This window comes from Elephantulus edwardii, unplaced genomic scaffold (genome assembly GCF_000299155.1).
Source record: "Elephantulus edwardii isolate Elephantulus edwardi_28Jun2011 unplaced genomic scaffold, EleEdw1.0 scaffold00015, whole genome shotgun sequence".
Lineage (NCBI taxonomy): Eukaryota > Metazoa > Chordata > Mammalia > Macroscelidea > Macroscelididae > Elephantulus > Elephantulus edwardii.
In genome coordinates, this window is record NW_006399765.1 from 17,645,751 (window position 1) to 17,661,175 (window position 15,425).

The 15,425-nt window shown below is 47.3% G+C and overlaps 1 protein-coding gene across 1 annotated transcript; it reads right to left on the reverse strand.

Moving 5' to 3' along the window:
• Positions 1-203: 203 nt before the first annotated feature.
• FITM2 (fat storage-inducing transmembrane protein 2) lies at positions 204-5,541 on the reverse strand. Its single transcript, XM_006881549.1, has 2 exons — positions 5,369-5,541; positions 204-804 (listed from the first exon to the last, which is right to left on the reverse strand). Exons 1-2 carry the CDS (start codon positions 5,539-5,541, stop codon positions 204-206), a joined length of 774 nt encoding a protein of 257 aa, XP_006881611.1.
• Positions 5,542-15,425: the final 9,884 nt, after the last annotated feature.

Consider the following 15,425-nt stretch of genomic DNA (forward strand, 5'->3'; position numbering starts at 1 on the left):
TGGTGGTGCTTGTGACACAGGATAAGGTGGCCAAGATTAATCTAGGGACTACGCTCGCTCCCTAGGCTCCCCCAGCACACCCCCAAACTGCCTGAGAAGCTTCCACTCTGCCGCCATGTTGATAATTCTGCCAACCAACGAAGACAAATAAACGAAAAATACATTAGCTGTCTGTCCTGCTGCCGTTCCTCCTTTGGCTCTTTTTACTGCTTCAAATGGAAACTGGAGCTCCGGGGAGGAAGTCCTGGGGAAAAGGATTTCAGATACCAACACCTGTAGGTCCCATACCAGCCCAGCAGGCCAAACATGGTGCCGAACACCTTCTGCAAAAAGTCATGGAAATACACGGCCGTGCAGAGAAACATCAACACCCAGATGAAGGTCAGGGTGCCCAGGGCGATGACCAGGGTGGTGATGGCCTTGTGGTGGCGGTGGCTCCGGTCCGTCTTCACCGCGTGCAGGACGGCCATCTCCTCCACAATCATGAGGGCACAGTAGGTGAGCAGGAAGGAGTGGCCTGAGATGTCAAAGCCGTGCCAGAAGCCCCCCGCCCCGAGGCACTGCTGCTTGCTGGGGTGCTCTCTCCTGACCACCTCCAGGGCCGGCGAGCGGTAGCAGCTGCCCGTGTAGTGCTCGACGCTGCAGAAGAGGGCGGTGCACACGTACCAGACGGCCGTGCCCACGAGCAGTGTGCTCAGCCGCCGCAGCACCTGCCCAGGCTTGCCGGTCAGGTGGTAGTTGGTGAGGGCAATGAACGGCAGCAGCAGGCAGAAGGTCCAGCCCCAGGCCACTTTGACAAAATACCTGGAGGGGAGGAAAGCAGAAGTGAAGAGATGGGAGACGGTGGGGAAGAGAATAACATCCTGAGTGGGCTCGCTAGACTCCCAGGGGAGTAGAGGAGAGAAACTTGGTGGCTTGGTGGTAGGAAGCTTGCTACAGTCCCAAAGGCACACGGCTCCCAAACATCAAATGCTGGCGAGGTTGTGGAGAACTTGTGGAGAACCTGGAACCTTTATTCACTGTTGTGGGAGTGTAAAATGGTGCAACCACTGTGGAAGGTGGTATGGCACTTTCTCAAAAAGTTGCAAATAGAAATATCATTTGACCCAGCAGTTCCACTACAGGGAATATACCCCAAAGAGACCATAACTGACATCCAAGCAGATATATGCACACACGCTTATTGCGGCTTTGTTCGCAATAGCAAAGAGTTGGAAACAACCCAAGTGCCCATCAACAAACGAATGAATAGAGAAGCTGTGGTATATTCACACAATGGAGTACTACGCTGCATTGAAAAACAAGGAACTCGTGCAATATTATTCAAAATGGATGACCCTGGAGGACATTATGCTGATTGAAATATCTCAATCACAAAAGGACAAATAATGCATAGGGCTGCTGTTGTAAAATGGGACTGACATTAGGGTTGAGGGAAAACAGAGAAGGAGGGGAGGAATGATGTATACTGCATTGAAACAGATGAGGGAGAGAACTGTTTAAAAGGGACATATGAATGGGTATTCTTGTCATGACAGAAGTCCAGAGTGAAGGCTACATAGTGAAATGGACTTGGGGGGAGGGGCTACATAACAATTCAAGAGTTTTTCTTTACAAGGAGAAGAGTGGTTTGGGGGTGGGAGGGCGTGGGCAGGGAGAAAAGTGCAACAGTGAATGACTGGAAACCCTAATTCTCTGTAAACTTTCATTTAAATGAATAAAAAAAAATGTATTAAAAAATAGGCACAAGGGCAATATCCTCCTGTGTGATCTACAGCCATGGTAGGGAACTAGTGAATCATTGGGCCGGGAAGAGACCTTGAAAGTAATTTGGTTCCTTCTGTGATAAGTGATCACAAGATAAGCGATCTGTGATAACAAGGCCAGAATTTAAAAAGTAGTTGCCAGGCCTCCTGCGTATGTGCAGCCAGACACCCCGTGGGATTTTCTTCCTTGGCTTGGATGGTTAGGGTCATGGTTTAGGGAGATCTCAATTAAATGACTTAATATTCTGTTTGTTGTTGTTGTTGGGTACCACTGTCATGGTAGGGTCAGCTAGGGGTCAGTTCTGACTGGACCGTAAAGAACATGTTTTGAGGAAGCTCTGGTAGACTAGTGGTAAGGCGTTGTGCGGCCAACCCAAAGGCATGTGGTCCAAGGTCATCAGCTGCCCCAAGGGAGATAGATGGGCAATCTAATCAAGTGCAATTTACAGCCTCTGAAAACTCAGGTAGGATCAACTATGAGTTAGTTCTAACTGACAGCACACAACAACAATACCACATTTCATCCTTATTGTTGTTGTTGTTGTTGTTGTTGTTGTTATGTGCCGTCTCTTGCGACTCATAGCGACCCTATGTACAACAGCCCTAAACTCTGCTCTGTCCTGTGCCAATCGCACTGTCTCTGACACTCCCATCTCAATTATCCCAGTCACTGAATCAATCCACCTCATAGAGGGCCTTCCTCTCCTGTGCTGTCCCTCATCCTTATTAGATGTTTCAAATGCTAGGCACTTTAGATCTATTATTTACTTCTTAAATTCTACTCTTTGAGGTAGGGGCCGTACCCATTTTAAAATGAAAAACATTCGCACTAACCAGTCATTCTCTAAGAGATGTGCAATCCGTCTCCATAAACATCCCCACTGTTGTGGCGTCAATGCAGACACACAGTGACCGCACATCAGACTCCTGCAGCTGTGAATCGGTCAAGAAGGGCAACCACCCGGCTTTCCCATGGAGTGGCCAGTGGATTTGAGCTACTGACCTTTCAGAGACCAGCCTAATCCACTACTCACTATACCACCAGGGTTCCCGTCCATAAAGATTCTCAAATTCATTGCTGGCAAATTGGAGCCGACTCAGAGTTGGCCCTCCTCTGGCTTGCTGAGGCTATAGAGAGGAGATTGCCCATCTTTGTCCTGAGGAGCTGCTCATGGATTTAAACTGCCCGAGAGGAACCTCCTTTGGGTGAACAACACAACTCCCTACCAACGGCCTTACCTTGGAACTCCTCTGGGGTCCAAGCTGCCAATGGCAGCCTGCCAGCAGGTAGCGTGTTAATTATTCAGATACGTAATAATTCAGGGAGCTCTGGTGGCCTCCTGGTAAGAAACTGCGCTGCAATCCCAAAGGCACACAGTCTGAATTCACTAGCTGCTCTGCGGAAGAAGGATGGGCAATCTCTTTCTGTGAGATTAACTGCCTCTGAAAACTCTCTGGAGGGTCAGCTATGGGTTGGTTTTGACTTGAATGACAACAGTAATTCAGCACTTGTCAAATTCTGAGAGTTTACTGACACTCCCTTCCCCAAACTTCTTAGCTACCCTGGGAGGAAGGTCTTGACAAGAGCGCTAAGACTCGGAAAAATTCAGTAACTTGTCCCGTGTGTCACACAACCAGCAAGCACAGATTAAACCAAGGTTTGGCCGGCCCACAGCCCAGGGCCACCAAAACTCAAAGCCCACCGCATGACACCTCTTCTGTAAAAGGCAGGCACGATCCTGGAAACATCCAGCCCCAGCCAATGGAGCTGGTGGCACACAGGTGCCAGACGTCAACCTCAAGGACCCATTTTCAAATGGTGATTCTGATCTAGTACGCTGACTCTGATCTAACTTGTCACTGTCTGTCGAAAGCTCTCTTCTCTCAGCTGTTGAGATAAGGGATCACATAATTTGTCTTTCTTCTTTAAATTTTATTATGTTATTGTTGAATATGTGTGTGTGTGTGTGTGTATAGGCCATTTCTTCCTGTGCAATTTAAAAAGCTTCTGAAAACCTACTGGAGGGTCAGCTACCTCAGTGTAGTCAGTTCCAACTCAGTGGTTCCCAACAACAACAACAAACAGAATATTAAGTCATTTAATTGAGATCTCCCTAAACCATGACCCTAACCATCCAAGCCAAGGGAGAAAATCCCACGGGGTGTCTGGCTGCACATACGCAGGAGGCCTGGCAACTACTTTTTAAATTCTGGCCTTGTTATCACAGATCGCTTATCTTGTGATCACTTATCACAGAAGGAACCAAATTACTTTCAAGGTCCCTTCCCGGCCCAATGATTCACTAGTTCCCTTCGTGAATAAGCACAGAGGCGTGGAACAAAATGCCTCTATCCCTAGCTACCCCTAAACAAGCTGGACTTGCTGGCCAGGCGACTTGGCTCCTAGTCCACCAGGGAGGACAGAATAGCAGCTGCCTTGCCGGCCTCCCATGTGCTCGGGAAGGGTGACTAGGCGCAGAGAACTCATAACCAAGAGATCTGGGGACACCACCTCGCTCAGAATCTATTCTTAGCCCAGCTATGCAGGGTGGGTGAGAAAGGACAGTGGGACAAGGACAGAGTGATTTCTTCCCCTAGAACCCAAGGGTTTCTCTGATACCACTCAAGAGCCTGTCACTCCAATCTGCACTGGTGGGACGGACATACCTCACCAGAGCCAAGATCTGTGTGACATCTGAAAAAACTGTCTGGGAGGGAAACCAGGCTTTTAAGTAGATAAAGTCCGGCAGGCTTCACAGAGATGCTGAAGACACACTCATTTCGAAGGAGGGGAAAAAATCAGTATTCAGATCAAGGGATATGTTTTCTCTTCCAGAACTTCCTTTTAATATTGCAACAGTGCTAAAAACTTTAAAAATCTTACAAGTTTAAAGAAAAAAAAAAAAAAAAGGAGGAATTGGTGGGAGGATCCAGCAGAGGCTGGGCTGTTGCCATGCACTTTAGTGACAGAGATTGTCCAAGGAAATTCAAGAGAAAGGTCATGCCTGGAGGGTTCCTGGTTATCAGCTGCCCTGTATCTCTGGGTGCAAGTACCCGTCACTCGTCACTGGCTGGGCCGAGGATTCCCCAGGGGGGATGGGAGCAGGTGAGTGTCACAGGTGGTAACCAGAGTCTGTTACAGGTGAGGGGTGGGCACAGAGAGAGAGATGGGGTCTGATAATAGCAGGCAAGGCTGCAGTATCTAACGAACAGGATCAAGGACCAAGTCCTCTTTCTATGAGGGGAAAAGTTAGAAGGAGGGACAGCGACACAGATTGTTTCAGATGTCGTCCCCCCCACACCACACCACCCATTGCGCACACAGACAGCCTCACAACCCTGCTGGTCACTCTCTGTCCAGCCAAGTACAGGTTACTCTGCGTCTGCAGGGACGCAGGCATCGCTGATGATATCAGCTGTGGCTGACATCAGCTGTGGTTCCCTGAGGACCCAGGAGCGTGCAAGGTGCTGCTGTCACGATCGGGAGGAGCGCACGCCCTAAAGGACACGTCCACCCCCGGGGAGCCAAGCCCCGGACAAGGGGCCCCGTGGTCATCTAGGGGACACGAGGGGGACGGGAGGGGCCCGGCGGGAGCACTCACACGTTGAAGACGTTGCGCTTGTTGCTGAGATAGCTCTCGGGCAGCGGCGAGACTTCCTTGAGGACGGAGCCGGTCAGCATGAAGGCCACCAGCGCCCAGGGCAGGTAGCGCCGCACAGCTGCCCGCACCAGCGTGCCCCTGACGAGCCACGCGCAGCGATCCAGGTGATCCATGTCCAACCTCGTCGGCCACCGTCTGCCTCCCAGCACCTCCCGGCCACCGTCTTTGCCCTTCGCCGGGGCCTGTGCCCTCCCCGGCCTTGGGGCGCATGCGTGCCACCCGGGGGCCACGCCCCCAGCTGTGTTCGTGCGCGCCGAAGCCCGCGCGCTCCCTCTGCTGGTCGTTGGCAGACACTGCAGGGAGCTCATCGCAACTGCTCGCTTTCCTCTTCGCTTCGCCCCGCCACTGCGGGCCATAAATTCGAATCTCAGCCTCGGCCTTCTTGCTTTATCGAGAATGCACAAATGGGAATGTTTCGTGCGGGACGAGTATTGTTGTTGTTGTTAGATGCCGTTGAGTCGGACTCATGTTATTGTTGTTATGTGCCGTCGAGTTGCTTGCTACTCATAGCGACCCTATGTATAACAGCCCTAAACCCTGCTCTGTCCTGTGCTAGCCGCACTGTCTCCGACACACCCATCCCGATTACCCCAGTCACCGAATCAATCCATCTCATAGAGGGTCTTCCCCTCCTGCGCTGTCCCTCCACTCTCCCAAGCATGATGTCCCTCTCCAAGGACCTGCCCCTCCTTACAACATGTCCAAAGTATGTCAGACGAAGCCCCAGAATCCTTGCCTCCAAGGAGTAGCCTGGTTTAACCCTCTCTAAGATGAATCTGTTTGTTTTCCTAGCAGTCCATGGTATTCTCAATACTCTTCTCCAGCATCACAGCTCAAAGGCATCAATTCTCCTTCTATCCTCCTTAGTCATTGTCCGACTCTCTGATGCATAAACAAGTGATAGTTGGACCCACAGAGACCCTATGAACAGATCTGAACCTTGTCCTATCCTGTGCCGTCCTCATCGACTCTTACATGTTTGCGGAGATCGCTACAGTCTCTGTGTCAGTCCATTTGACTGAAGATCGTCCTCTTTTTCACCTTCCTAAGCACGATGTTCCGCAAGAAGCTGCACTGCGATCCCAGAGGCGTGTGGTTCAAATCCACCAGATGCTCTGCTGGAGAAGGAGGGCCAATCTCCTCCAGTACCAGTCAGATCCGATTAGACAGTACAGACACACAAAAATAATAATACAATTTAAAAAACCCAACAAAACAACCAAGCACGATGTTCCTCTCCGTTGAATAGTCTCTTCTAGCAACATGCCCAACATATATAAGAAAGTTTTTATTCTCTTTCCTCCAAGGAGCACTCTGGCTGCACCTTCTCCAAGACATATCTGTTTGTTGTTTTGGAAGTCCGTAGGCTATTCAGTGCTGTTTTCTAACACCACAACTCAAAGGCATAATTTCTTCTTTTGACACCCTTTGTTTTTTGTTGTTTTTTTTTATTTTTTTATTTTGTGTGCGTGTACCGTCAAATCAGATCTGACTGGTACAGGAGGATATTGCGCCTCCTTCTCCGGCAGAGCATCTGGTGGATTTGAACCGTGTTCCTCTGGGATTGCGTGCAGCTTCTTGCCACTAGGCCACCAGAGCTCCCCTTCTTTTGACACCCTTATTCATTATCTAGCAAGTGATTGAAAAGACCATGATGGTCTGAGTCAGGCATACCTTAGTCCTCAAACTGACATCATTGCTCCTCAATAATTTGGAGAAGTCCCTGACGGCAGACTTGCCCAATGTAGTACATCTCTTAGTCTCCTGATTGTTGGTCCCAAGTGTATGGATTGTGGATCCAAGTAAGATGAAGTGAGGGAAGACAGACTATTATTAAGTCCATTTCCATGATGATCCTAAGAAAAGAGTAGAACTGTCTCATGGGATTTCCATGACAGTAAACCTCCCCCTCTGTATACCTCTAACCAGGCTGTCAGTCTTATGACACAGCCAACCTTTCATTTTGAAGCCCACTGCTTAACCCTCTGCAACACCAGCACTCCTCTGATTGCTGAAGGTTATGGGGAAATGAATGTTGCAGCGGGTGAATCAGAGCAGTGGTTACAACACCAATTAGTCTCTACTTTACCTTTTGCCTCTGAGCTTGAGATTTCTCATCTGTAGAATGAGAGAGACAGTGGCAAGAAGCTGCACTGCAGTCTCAGAGGTATGTGGTTCGAATCCACCAGATGCTCTGCTGGAGAAGGAGGGGCAATTTCCTCCCATACCAGTTGGATCTGATTTGATGGTACGTACACACACACACACACACTAAAACAAACATTTTTAAAAATTGAGAGAGACAGGGATTTTCCAAGAGTTATTTTATGGATAGTGATTCCTTATGGAAGGCCAGGTACATATTAGATTTCACTGGAAACTCAATTAATAAAATACTAAATTTATTTTCTCTTTTGAAGCATCTATGTATATGGAATGAAAATGCTGGACCATGCCGTTTAATGGAGATCTGATGAGCATGTTGGTGACTAAGTTTGCCACAGTTTATCAAAATTAAGTCCTCTTAACCCTTATCACTGCTGGGTATCACTGTTTCCCATCCTTGAATCATTCCTTTGTCATCTTCACAACTTTTGTGCCATCCATATGCCACATAGTCCACATGGACTGCTAGGAGAACAAACAGGTTCGTTCTTGAGAGGGTGAAACCAGGATGCTGTTTGGAGGTAAGGATTCAGAAGCTCCACCTCACATACTTTGTGCATGTTGCCAGGAAGGACCAGTCCTTGGAGAAGATCATGCCTGAAAGGGTGGAGGGACAAACTAGAAGAGGAAGACTCTGGATGAGATAGATTGACATGATAACTGGAGCAATGGGATTAGGTGTGTCTGAGTCAGTGAGACAAGCTCAAGACAGAGCTGTTGTTCGTGGAGTCACTATGAGTTGCAGGCGACTCAACAGGACAAAACAACAACAACAGCAACATGCATCTGGGGTCTCTGGTGGTGTCGTTAGTAGCAAGATGTGCTGCTAAAACCAAAGGCTGGTCTCTAGGAGCTCCCAAGAGAACAAAGGACAGTCTCCTCTTGTGATTTACAGCCTTGGAGACCTGGAGGAGGGTCACAAAGTGTCAGGATCCGACTGACAGCAGTGAGCACCTGAAAGTTAGACAATGACTCAAGAAAACCAGATACCTTTTAAGGGAGCTCTGGTGGCCTAGTGGCAAGAAGCTGCACTGCAATCTCAGAGGTGTGAGGTTCAAATCCGCCAGGATCTCTGCTGGAGAAGGAAGGGCAATCTCCTCCTGTACCAGTCACATCCAATTTGATGGTACATACAAAATTTTAAAAAAATGATGCCTTTTAATTGCAGTACTGGTGAAGATGGCTGATTGTGCCATGGCTGCTTAAAGGGACAATCTTACATTTGCAAAGCACAGCAGGACACCCTTAGCAGCAAGGATGGGAGACTGTCTCACATATTCTGGCCTTGTGATTGTTGTTGTTGTTAAGTGCCGTCGAGTCATAAGCAATCATAGCAAACCTATGAATGAAAGACCTGAACACTTGTATAACTTTCATCCTTTCTCCGGGTTCATAAGGTTTCTGGAGGCAAGCCATTTTGGAAATGAATGCCACTCCTGCTTCCAGGCTTCTTTTAATCAGGAAGCTCCACCAAACACTGTCCACCATGGGTGACCATATCGCATTTGACACATCAGTGTCACAGTGTTCAGCTTCACAGCAACCACAAGCTACCTCTGTACAGCAAGTGGACAAACCAGGGCTATAAGACCTAGAAGAATTCGGGCATGTGATTGGAAGGGACCAATTCTTGGAAATATTTGGAAAGGTGAAGGGTCTGTAAAGGAGGGGAAGAGCTTCAAAGGGAAGGATTTACACAGCTGCTGCAACTTGGGCTTCAGCACAGCAACAGGGTGAGGCTGGTGCAGAACAATGTGAGGTTTTCATGTGTTGTACCGGACAGGGTGAGGTTTTAATCTGTTGCACATGGGCCTGCTGTGAAACAGATTCAGCCTGAGGGCATCTAACACCACCACACCGCAGCCTTGGAGGCACAATGTGGGCTGCTAACTGAAGTTTGGCAGTTTGAGTCCTCAGAAGACACCATCTGTTCCTGTAAATATTTATGGCTCCAGAAACCCAATGGAGGGCCACCATGGACCGACAGTGAGTTGTGGAATAGCTTAGAATGTAGCGTTTGTAAACCACAGCACTAGGGAATTCTGGTAGTCCCCAGGTAGTATAAATAGTTATCATGCTCCCTGCTAACAGAAAGACAGGGGGATCCAGTCCATCCAGGGATGACTTGGAAGAAAGTCCTGGTGATTCATCAGCCTTTGAAAACCTCAGGGAGCATAGTTCTTTGACACGCATGTGGCTGCCATGAACATAAGAGAACCCTTCCTTAAGTTGCCACCCTTCCCACCAAAGAGTGTTAAAAGATCACAAGGTCAGAGTTCTGCCATGGCTGATATGCCAGTGGTAAACGGTGGAATTGTTACTGTTCATTTCTACGCTTATTTAGTCCACAAATGTGTGTTGCTGTTTGCTGTGGAGTCAGAGCTGACCCACAGCGGATCCTCCAGCGAGTGTTCACAGGCGGTAAACAGCGCGCGACGAGACTGTCCATCCTTCTCTAAACAGCATCTAATGGATGTGGTAGAACCAGCTGTGTAGACAGCCCGGCAGGCACTGGGATGGCGGTGAAGGTTAAAAAGACAACGGGAGGGGCAAGAATAGATGTATATGGTCTCTGACCTCCAGGGAACTTAAAAATCTAATAAAGGTGATAATCATTTATTCAATCAACATTTGCCAGCTACTTCCTGTGAGCTGAACTTTGGGCTAAGTATTGAGACCGTCAATGTTTTGTTTGAATAGCTGAGTTTCCCAGATCATTGCAGATGTATCACTTAACTACCCCTTCAATACACCGTTTCCCGGATCGGAGGCAGAACAAGTACGTGATAAGCCTGGAACATCTTCTCCAACCAGACAGCAAGGACGCCGTAAATTATTAAAGATGCTTCAGATCATCTCAGAAGGACAGAGGCATCAATAGACAGGAACCGTTTGAGCACAAATAAAAATAGTAGCTGTGGTGAACGGAAACAATGCAGCCTACAGTAACCTTGTAGGATAGATTCTAACGGCCTCATAGTGTCTGCGAGGCTGGAAATATTGAGAGAAGCTGCTGCATCAATCTCTCAGGGAGGAGCTCGTGGGTTCAAACAGCTAACCTTCCTGTTAGCAGCTAAGGGCTTAACCACTGTGCCACCAAGGCTCCTTCACATAATATTAAAAGACAGCTTATGCTGCCTCGTCCTATAGGTATTCCCTATTTTTCAAAAATTCACTTTATACCACTTTGCACTTACCCATTTTTGCATAACCCAAAGGAATCCCTAGGAAATTGTGCAACAATGAAATATTTTTTTTTCAAAGAGAAAAACAAACAGGTGTTGGGGGGGAGTGTTGGTAGGGAGGAAAATGTGCAACACTGAATGAATGGACATCCAAGTTCTCCATAAACTCATTAAAATCTCAACTTAAAAAAACCAAACAACTAGGAGCAAAAACAAAAACAAATAAAAAATAAAAACTGGCAAGCGTGAGACTAGGATTCAGCATTTAGCTTGCAGCCAGCCATTTATCAGTCAATGAGAACCTTTTTACCAAGGCCCTCTCCTGGGATTTATACCCACTACCACTGTATCTATGAACTGTGTCTGTCAACACTGCATGTTAGCAGTACTTTAAGTTTTACGTCGTAGGTAGTTTATATGATTTGATTGATAGTTCGAGTTTGGGAACACAAAACATTTTCATAAATTAAATGGTTTTTAAAAATTTAATAAAACCTTTATTTGTGAAAATAAATTTGTTTTCTGCAATTTCTGCTATTAAGCTTATTTGCTTTCTGCCGTTTCTGTTGGTAAGAGATTTCATGGAAACAGTCTGCTTCCAGATGTTGTTGTTGTTAAGTGCCATCAGCTGCCCACCACCCACGCTGACCCTATGAACAGAGATCTGAACCCTGCCCTGTCCTGTGCCGTCCTCATTATCTCTGACACACTTGGGATCACTGCTACAGTCACTCTCATTAAGGGTCTTTTTCTCTTTCACTGACCCTCCACCCTTCCAAACATGATGCCTTTTCCCAAGAAATCTGTAAAGAATTTATTGTTGTTATGTGCCATCAAGGGGGAACTGACTCATAGCTACCCTCCAGCACGTTTTTCGAGGCTATAAATCACAAAGGAGGAAATTACTGACCTTCTTAGCAGGTTTTCAGAGGCAATAAATTGCATGTGAGGAGATTGCCCAGTCCATCTACAGCTGGTGGATTCGAACTGAATGCCTTTGAATTGGCAACACAGTTCCTTAACCACTAAGCCAGCAGAGCTCTCTAATTCTAAGTACACTTTATGTAATTTATGTGTTTATTTATATTCAGTCTCCCTTACCAGAATGTCATTTCCTGGAGGCAGGAGATATAGCTTGTGTCACTTGACAATGCACTCCAAGCATTGAGAGCAGTGCCTGGCATCTGCTGAACCTTATACAATTATCTGTGGGACAAATGAAAGAATCATTACTAACAATCTTATCTAAAGGAAATGAAATATTATATCTATATTGCTGTTGTTGTTGAGAACCATCAAGCAGGAACTGACCCATAGCTGACCCTCCAGTGGATTTTTAGAGGCAAGGGAGGAGATTGCCCATCTTTCTCTTTCAGAGCAACTGGTGGCCTCGAACCACAGGCCTTAGGGATTGTAGCACAGCTTCTTTCCACTAGGCCACCAGAGCTCCCCGTGCTATGTTGTTGTTGTTATGTGCCGTCGAGTCGCTTGCGACTCATAGCGACCCTATGTACAAGAGCCCTAACCCCTGCTCTATCCTGTGCCAATCTCTGTCTCTAATACACACATCCCAATTACCCCAGTCACTGAATCAATCCACCTCATAGAGGGTCTTCCCCTCCTACCCTGTCCCTCTACTCTACCCAGCATGATGTCCCTCTCTAAAGACCTGTCACTCCTTACAACATGTCCAAAGTATGTCAGATGAAGCCTCAGAATCCTTTCCTCCAAGAAGCAGCCTGGTTTAACCCTCTCCAGGATGAATCTGTTTGTTTTCTTGGCAGTCCAGGGTACATTCAATACTCTTCTCCAGCACCACAGCTCAAAGGCATCAATTCTCCTTCTATCCTCCTTAGTCATTGTCCAACTAACTCTCTGATGCATAACAAGTGATTGCGAAGACCATGGCCTGTATCAGATGCACCTTAGTCTCCAGAGTCACACCATTGCTCTTCAGTACCCTGGAGAGGTCCCTAACAGCAGACTTCCCCTCGCAATATGTTTTTTTTTTATTTCCTGTGTTATAGATATTACAATATATACTATCTTGGAAGCAGCAGTGGCATCCACTTCCTAAACAACATGTCTCTGGAAACTCTATGAACTTCAAGTAGTGACGATAGGTTTAGAAGGGCTTCAGGTCTTCTGTTCATGGGGTTGCTATAAGTTGTGTTTGACTTGAAAGCAATCAACAACATATTATTATATTTATTATATTATATTACTATATGATATGATGATATATAAAAATATAATATAGTATATTTTATATAATGTTAATTGCTTCTTTATCAACACAGAAGAGAAGGTAAAGAAAACAACAGATATGAAATTATGATCATCTGTTTCATCCTAAGGTGGTGTCGTGACCATAGTTCTCTGCTAAAGGAAATTCCTGGCTCATAACGTCTGACGGCTGCCTAGATGGAATGATAGTGGGTGAAGTGGTACAGGCTGGGGGCCACTGGAGAAAGGACCTCAGCCAGCCAGAACAAGGCCAGGAGAGTTCTTGGAAGAGCTGGTTTCTGTCCAAGTGGAGCTCTGAGGGCTCAGCCAGAGGGCGGCCTGAGGAACAGCGGGAAGTGCTCATTCCAGGAAGAGCAGCCAGCATGCCCACTTTTGCTGGCTAGTGTTTGGGAACTAACTCACTTCGGGGCAAGGAGGACCAGGTGCCCAGTAACTCTCCTGGCAGCCGGCCGCCTGGCCAGCAAGCAGCAGTGTTCATTCGCAGCCCCAGTGCTTTCCTCTGAGCTCTCCTTTTCAGTGCCTCTCCATTATTAAGCTCTGGCCACCTCTCTTTCTGGCCAGAGGGGATGACTAGTCACTCCCTGGGATGAGGCACCTGAGCAAAGACAGTGTCTGCCAGAGGCCAGGCTTCCAGACTACTGAGTGCAAGGAGGGTTACATCCACGGGCTGGGCACCCTCAATCTCAGGGTGCCTGTCCGCTGGTCCATCTGGGCACAGGGTCAGCAGGGTTGGCACAAGGATGGGCTGTGCTCATCTGCAGGCCAAAGAAGAGCAGCAGGAGGGGCTGCCTGGACCCCACGCCACCTCCAGCAGGCCCCAGGGTCTTTCTGCTTCTTCATCCGGCTGCTATCTCCTGCAGTCCCGAAACTCTCCTACCCCAGATAGGCCAAACCCAGGGCCAGGAGAGAAGGAGCGTTCATTGCTTGAAAAAAAGCGCTGGAAAGACTGAAAAGCAAAGCAAAGCAAAACCCAGGAGACTGGTTACCTCTAGAGTAATGGAGGATACTGGAATCAAAGGTCCGGGGGCTGGGGGCAATATTTTGGTTCTTGACCTTGGACTAGTTATCCATATAACTGTGTGGTTACCGGAGTGTGTAACATTTGTGTGCTTACTGAAAAACTATTCATTCATACGTGGTACTTCTTTACAATTAAAAAAAAATAGTTTAAAAACCAAACATGGAACACTGGGCTGGGGCTGTTGCCGTTGTTAGGTGCAGGCAAGTCTGACATGACTCACAGCGACTCTGTGAACAACAGATCTGAACCCTGTCCTGTCCTGCCCCATCCTCATCATCTGACACACGTGAGCCCATTGCTGCAGCCACTGTGTCAATCTGTCTTGCTGAGGGTTTTCCTGTCTTTTGCCTCAAACATGATGCCCCTTTCCAAAGAACAGCCCCTCTTAACAGTGTGCCCTGAGTATGTGAGATGAAGCTTTGCATGTTTGACTGTAGGGAGTACCCTGGCCACTCTTTTTCTAAGACATACATGTTCTTTTGGTGGTTACGGGATATTCAGTACTTTTCTCCAACACCACAACTCCATCTCTCATTGTTATTTATTGTCCAGCTTTCAGATGCACAGCAAGTGATTGAAAAGACCATGACCTGGGAATATGATGCTTATTCTAAGACTAAGTCATCAGTTAAAGTGGCAGACACTATGCTAAGGGTTCCCCTGCATTTGACCCTTTTCCTTCCCATAGCAAGCTCATAGGTGGGTACAGTTATTATTATTGTTTTTTAAGTGGAAATCCCAGGGGCACAGAAAGGCTAAGCAACTTAGCCAACGTCACACAGTAAGTCAACATGGCAGAGCTGGGATTTACATGAGGCTGGAATAGTCCATGAGCAAAGTGTTGAGTGACCACCTACACTGTCCCCTGGACCTGGGGAGTGCCATTCTGACTTCTCTTACCTTCTAATAACAATGGCTCACAGCCACGACACTTTACAGAGTGAACCAAATCAGGCTTAAGAGGCCATGACTACTGGTCAAGAAAGCAATTCCTAAGGGAGCTCTGGTGGCCTAAGTGGCAAGACGCTGCACTGAAATCCCAGAGGTATGCGGTTCAAATCCACCAGATGCTCTGCTGGAAAAGGAGGGGGCAATCTCCTCCTGTACCAGTCAGATCTGATTTGACGCTACACGTAAAAATAATACAATAAAAATTTAAAAAAAAAAAGAAACTCCACCGGCAAGGGGTTCAAGTCACAATCTATATCACAAAGAAGGAGCTCTGCTAAAGAACCCTACTGTTAATCAGAAGGTCAGAGGTTCAAGCCTTGCTCTGAGGGATGACGTGTAAATATTTTAGCTGTGGAAACTATATGGCAATTCTGTTTCATCCTGGCAATTGGAAGCCCTATTGCCTCTGGAGACTCACTGGGGCGGG

Bases quoted from the DNA above. Each gene is read 5' to 3' on its own strand.
- FITM2 (XM_006881549.1), bottom strand. From the start codon at position 5,541: ATGGATCACCTGGATCGCTGCGCGTGGCTCGTCAGGGGCACGCTGGTG. The intron at 805-5,368 runs GTGAGTGCTCCC...CCTCCCCTCCAG, and splicing joins AAGCGCAACGTCTTCAACGT to GTATTTTGTCAAAGTGGCCT.